Genomic DNA, 6,862 nt, shown 5'->3' with positions numbered 1-6,862 from the left:
TGACAGTGAAAATAACTAATATCTGGACCGCTCTCGGACGAATATACGGGCTGCTGTGTTCTATGTATAATGTCTATCGCGACTGTCGCTAAGATCGATGTAATGATCTTTACAACAAATACATTAGTTCATATCATCGGAAAGCCAATGATTGGCAACATTATTCCATTTTAAACTTTGTTTGATACTATTTTCCAATTGTTTCTAAATATCCTAACTCACAAAACCGTCGAAAAAGTTATTCCTTTGCATGTATACAATATTCTGGTAAAAATTGATTAATTATAATAATATATTTTATTAGTAAAACTGAAACCGTTGTATTGATAAAAATTCTCGAATTTATACTGCATAAACTAAAACAATTTTTATTAAAATAATCGGCACTTTTTCACTTATCTCTCTATTTACAATGTACATATAACAAATTTATCAATCGTAATTTATCAATCCTGAAATATTATGTACCTTGAGTTGAGTCTATACATGTGCTATGGTACTGACATTCCTTCAGACTCCACTATCTTTCGTACTTGTGCTTTTCGACGTTAGGCGTCAAAACTTTTTGATTCCTTGGATGCTTTAGAGTTATGTACATGTAACGTTAACCATAGGCAATCCACTTAACTCAATCATGTACCTCTATAAACGCCTCATATAATTTATACGCATCATACATATTGAATTAGTTTGGAATACTCGTTGGATTTGGGTAAGTCCACCAATATTAATCATTATTTTAGTCATTGGATGGATGCCTTGAAATCGGGATTTCAGTGTCGATAGTTATTATTATCCATTCATCGACTAATTAATGGACGGATTCGACGGATACCATTTTTTTATATTTTTTCCTATTAGAACGTTTTTTTCTGAACGTGTTGAACTTTTGGCATTCAAATTACTTACGGAATCGCCGAAACCCTCTGACACTCTGGAAATTTCCATCCACTAATAGAAAGAGAGAGCCATCTATTGCAAAATTACAGTATTTCTTTTAACTCTGAGAGGTCCTTTCTGATCCTGACGGAGCTTTTGGCGTTGCTCAACGTCAGCTTACACAGCCGTATTATTTACGGGGATACCAAATTCAGACATAGTGCTTTTCGTGCTGTTAAAAGCAGCATTGAAATCGGCGAAAAGGTGGAGTGTGCCGATTCTCTTTTCACGGGTATTCTACAAGCTTTGGCGCCTATTGGAGGCAAAAAATTTTATCCATGCAAACGCAGATTTCAGCTCTCGGTATCTATTCCATGGCTGACGTGTTGTGGTGGTTCGCAACGTTGTGAGGTAGGCAGTCTGTTTTCTCTCCGGTGCGAGACGGCAACCCTCATTATACCAGGTCGTTTTCTGCCGTTGCCAAAATCCAAATCCTTCCAGATAGTGGTCCATTTGGTCCTCGGAGCGTACGCACGTCTAAAGCACTGGAGTCATTGTCTATCAAAACATGATCGATTTGGTTGCGCGTGTTTCGATCAGGAGATAGCCATATTGCTTGATGTATTTCCTTATGCTGGAATCTAGTACTACAGACGACCATATTTCGGGCCCCAGCGAAGTCGATCAGCCTCAGGCCGTTTGGCGATGTTTCGTCATGTAGACTGAATTTTCCGACCGTTGTGCCAAAGATAGCTTCTTTACCCACCCTAACGATAAAATCGCCAGGCACGATTTTGACATCGTGACGGGGGCAGCGAACATAGGTGCGTTCTAGGCGCTTATAAAAAGTATCCTTGGCCACATCGACCTTCTCTTCCGTCGGGGCGTGGGCGCCAATAAGCGATATGTTGAATAACCTCGATCCACCGGGGTGAATGCCAGGACTTGGCAACGGAGTCTCTCTCCCACCACAAATTCAACACCAAATTTGCGCTCCTTTATATGGCCGCTGTAGTAGATGTCACAAGGACCCACCTTCTTCCGTCCTTGTCCCGTCCATCACATTTCTTGGATGGCGGTGATGTCAGCCTTTAGTTGTATGAGGACATCAACTGACTGGGCAGAGACACCTTCCCATTTAAGGGACCGGGTATTCTAGGTGCAAATTAATACCACCAACAATATTTTGTAATTTTAACTAATAGGCAAATGTGTCCAATGTGTCATTGGCAGAATATGCATATCAAGAATGTAAAATAAAGAATAGGCAGTCAGTCCTTTGGTTGGCTGTCTCAACCACAAAACCAAACCTATGTAATTTTACTACAACAAACAATGCACGCAACGTTGGGAAGTTAATTGGCAATCCTGCCAAGAGACTTTCCCCGCACAAGTTTTAATATACATACAAGCGATCAAATCATGATCCTTAATACGTTTGCAATGGTCGACATCAAATGGGGGTTTCTCATCCGAGGGTTTCATCGATTTTTCATTGAGTGATTAATTTTTATGTGGTGGGTCCCAAACCCTACGCACAACCGCAGAAACAGATTCGATTTCTCTCTTCACGTTGGCTACCCAGAGGATATTTGGTCTAACACCGGAAGTATTGGGTCGGTTGTACCATGTGGAGAAGAATCGTTTCTGGCCACTTCCAAGATAATGGCAATCATAAACTTTCTTCACTTTTTGCGTTTCACAGTCGATGCTTATTTTCTATAAAATTCTATTATGATACATATATGGCAGCACAATGAAAAACATTTGTTTACAAATACCATCTGACAAATTGAAATTATTGTTGATGAATAATAACTTTGCGACGAATACCGAATTTCACCGCAAGCGAGTGGGGGCGCCTATTGCAACTCGCAGGAAAGCATATAACCGTCATTGAATGCAAGAAATTCCAAAAAAAATTTCAGCAAATAATTTTTAATTAAATTCTTGTGACAAATAAGTCAATATTCAAAACAAAAATCAGCTGTTACTTAAGCACTGCTTAAGTCTCCCATTTTCAGTACTTAAGCAGATCTTAAGTATGAACTGTAAAACGCAATATTTCTGTTTTATCTTAAGCACAACCTAAGCACTGACTGTGAAACCGGGCATTAATATTGTATATATCAGTAAATATGTAAGACATCTTAACACAATTAAGTGCATGTATAACCTTGAATATGGCGAAATCGGTCCACGAATTCTTCCAGCCCCTATAAACTATACATATTACAAAGTCCAATCGAGCATTTCTTCATAGTTGGACGAAGAATGAAAATAAATTTGGCGATGTATTTAACAAAACCGAACTGCATCAGACCTATATGTATGTGCGCCCAAAATACCAACTGGATAGAAATGGCACTCTATGCGAAGATGATAGTGGAGCCGGAATTAATTTGGAAAATGATGACGAGAACTATATAAATAGTATACTTATTCATAAACTCTCCCGCAGCACAGTTAAGCGGGAGAGCAGCTTCGGGTATGTTCGAGTCTGTTCAATCACACTAGTTTCAATTGGTACGAGTATGTCGTAACACTCTTCAAACACGTCTTCGATCGAGTTTGGAACCCGAAGCGAAAATAACGCAAACGAACAATCACGACGCTCCTATCTTCGAGTTCAAGCAGGAAACTCGGATTTTGTGTATGTATATTATTTTTTCGGGAGTGTCGTACACGTGTTGATTGTGATCAACACACTCTAGTGGCACTCGAAGACCAAAGAATAATAGATAAACATACGTACACACATACATATGAATGTATGTTGGCGTCGGGATGTGGCGTTCTATTTTAGCTTCGTTTGTTGAATAATATGAATATTAGACGTACATAGTACACTGGGGCCCCGGTTTGCGTCGTTAATGGGGACCGTAGAGACACGACGCAAATCGAAACACATTTCCCCATATACTTACTGCAAAATATTTTTAATTTGTTCCTGATTTAAAAAAAATGCATAGCAAATAGCATACAAAACATTTATTTTAATCTATATATATGTATGTATATATCTATAAAAACAAACTCACATTTTTAAAGCAAAACAGCAATTTAAAAAAGAAATGCGATGAAATTAAAACCTTAGTCGTCCATAATTTCTTCGGGCTGAGTTACATTATTGCATAAAAATGCGTCCAAAGTTTGTTGTATAAAAATTGCTTTTTTCTCCATGTAAACATTTTTGTAGCATTGTATGGCGTCGGAAAGAGATTGACTTGCCTTGGCACTACGATTTTCATCGGGATCATTGTTGCAAAACATTTCAATCGCCTGTTCTACCAGTTCCATCGCTTTTGCAATTTGCGCAGTTGTTAGCTTTTTTGGTTCTGTTTGGATAACGGTCGGATCAGTTTCATCATCCAACGTATGTTCAGTACCAAAAGTTAATAACATTTCGTTTGTGAGCTCTTCATCATGTAAGTTTAACAGTTCGTTGATATCCTCAATCCCCATTCCTTCAATATTGTTTTCCCTAGCCAGATTAGCAATTTCTTCCCGAACAGTTGGTATATCGTTAATCGGAACATTGTTTTTAAGCAAGCACTCTGGCCATATATTTCCCCAACTTCCATTCATACAAGTCACTTTAACTTTTTTCCATGCAAAACCAATATTTTCGACAGCCATCTTGATATTGTAATCCTTCCAAAACTGCGGTATGGTTAATTTATCTGCTTTATCAGTTGCTTCTATAAGTTGAGAAAATGTTCGCCGTAGATAGTAAGACTTAAAGTTGGATATTACGCCTTGATCCATCGGCTGTATGATAGAGGTGGTGTTAGGAGGCATAAAAACAATTTTTATATTTTCAGAAATATCATCTGAATATATGGGATGTCCTGGAGCATTGTCCATCAGTAACAGCATTTTAAAATCAATCTTTTGAGAGCAACAATAATCTTTCAGTTCGGGAACAGCGCAATTTTTAATCCAATCTGTAAATAGCGTGGCAGTCATCCATGCTTTCTTATTAGCACGCCAGTGAACCGGAAGATCACTTCTATTCACATTTTTAAGGGCTCTTGGATTCTCAGACTGGTAAATAAGAAATGGCTTGAATTTAAAATCCTCTTCTGCGTTTCCACCTAGAAGAAGGGTAAGTCGATCTTTAGAGGCTTTATACCCAGGAGCAGATTTTTCGGCCTTGGAAACGTAGGTTTTTTTAGGCAACCGCTTCCAATACAAGCCAGTTTCATCGACATTCAAGACCTGCTTGCGAGAATATCCCCCTTCTTTGACAATAGCTTGTAGTTCAAGCTTAAATTTTTCCGCAGCTGGCTTATCAGCGCTAGCCGATTCCCCCTTTAGAGAGATATTATGCAAATTTGCCCTAGATTTAAAGCGTTGGAACCAACCGTTACTTGCTTCAAATTTTTCAGAACTTCCACTGCTTGTTGATGGAGTATCATTCTGTAGATCATGAAAGATGCTGATGGCCTTATTTTGAATAATCATTTTGCTCAGGGGCACTTTTCTTTGGTTCTCATTATCAATCCAAACCGGCAGAAGAGCTTCCATTTTAATCAACAGCGGACTTCTTACTTTGACTTGTTGTGACTGTAGCGAGGTAGCAGTTTTTGCAAATTTTGTGATTTGGTCAGCATCTCGGTTGCAAATTGTCCTTACAGTAGACGAAGCTAAGTTAAGATGTTTTGCGATGTCAATGGCTTTTTCACCCGACTTAAAACGTTTTAGTATGTCTAATTTCAATTCGACACTGATTTGTTTGCGCTTTTGACTCATTTTTTCGCGTGATTAATAGCCAACTGAAACTGCAACTGCGACGGAAATTCTTTGCCGAAATTTTTACGGAAAAATTGTTTTCTGTATGTATATACATATGTACATTGCTGCATACGTAGGCATTCAAACGACCGAAATTGAAATTAACGACGCAAATTGAAAACATTGTACAATACATATGTATGTACTAGAGGTCTCTAGTATGTACATACATATTTTGCGACGCAAATCGAAACGACGCAAATCGGGTCGACGCAAACCGGGGCCCCAGTGTACATATTAAAAAAGAATAATTCAATTTAAGAATAGAATTCACTCAAAACTTATTTCATTTATTAATTAACAAATCATAAAAAAAGCATTTACTGCACTTAAATATTTTGAATTTTTTTAAATTATAAATTTCAGGTAAAAAAACAATGAATAATAGAAATAAATAAAATATAATAAAATAAAAAGTAAACAAAACAAACAAAACCACTAATCGTTGATGATCACTATGCAATAATAGCATGACTGCCGATTTCAAACATACATATTGTCAAATTTTGTGCACACTCGTGTGTAATTCGATCACATTCAATATGATCGGGTTTAAAGTTCCAGCTCGATCATAAACAAGTGTCAACTCGGTACTCTATTAAAACAAACATATGTATATGCTTGTGATTCGAGTGTCGCGAAAGGCTCGTTCGTTTTGAACTCGTCTCCTAGCGGTCAATACATGTATTCATACTGAAAACTTTGATCCAACAAAATCAGAATACCCGTTGCAGCACTCTGGGGCGTATACTATCTATATTAAGTGAAAGAATCCCTTATTTTTTTGCGTATGCGAAGAATAATGACACGCGTGATTCTTGATAGTTGGACTGAGTTGCCTGATCTTTTTTCATATTCTCGCAGGTATGAAAACAACAAGTTGCAAAGAGAGTATAACAGTTGTGTTCACATTGTAAATCATAAAACTAAGCGAGTTAGATAGGGTTATATAAATCAAATTGATCAGGATGACGAGACGAGTTCAAATCCGGATGTCTGTTTGTGCGTCCGTTTGTCCATTCGTGCAACGGTTAACTTGTGTAAAAATAAAGATCCTCACGAAACTTGGTACACATTTATCCTTGGAACTGTTGGAGGGTTGCTATCGAAAATTGGCGACATCGGATTACAAAATGATGGTAATAGAAAACTTATAAAGTGTCATAACTAAGCCATAAATAAAGTA

General features: G+C 37.7%; 1 protein-coding gene across 1 annotated transcript; it reads right to left on the bottom strand.

The window, feature by feature from the left end:
* Nucleotides 1-3,972: 3,972 nt before the first annotated feature.
* Nucleotides 3,973-5,634, bottom strand: LOC128919934 (tigger transposable element-derived protein 1-like). The gene has a single exon (XM_054225771.1). It carries the CDS (start codon nt 5,632-5,634, stop codon nt 3,973-3,975), a length of 1,662 nt encoding a protein of 553 aa, XP_054081746.1.
* Nucleotides 5,635-6,862: the final 1,228 nt, after the last annotated feature.

Source organism: Zeugodacus cucurbitae, chromosome 2 (genome assembly GCF_028554725.1).
Source record: "Zeugodacus cucurbitae isolate PBARC_wt_2022May chromosome 2, idZeuCucr1.2, whole genome shotgun sequence".
Taxonomy (NCBI): Eukaryota; Metazoa; Arthropoda; class Insecta; order Diptera; family Tephritidae; genus Zeugodacus; species Zeugodacus cucurbitae.
The sequence above is the reverse complement of the archived record's forward strand: the minus strand, read 5'-3'. Positions and strand labels throughout refer to the sequence as shown.

What these genes read in the sequence shown, in the direction of transcription:
- LOC128919934 (XM_054225771.1), bottom strand. Translation starts at nt 5,634, where the DNA reads ATGAGTCAAAAGCGCAAACAAATCAGTGTCGAATTGAAATTAGACATA.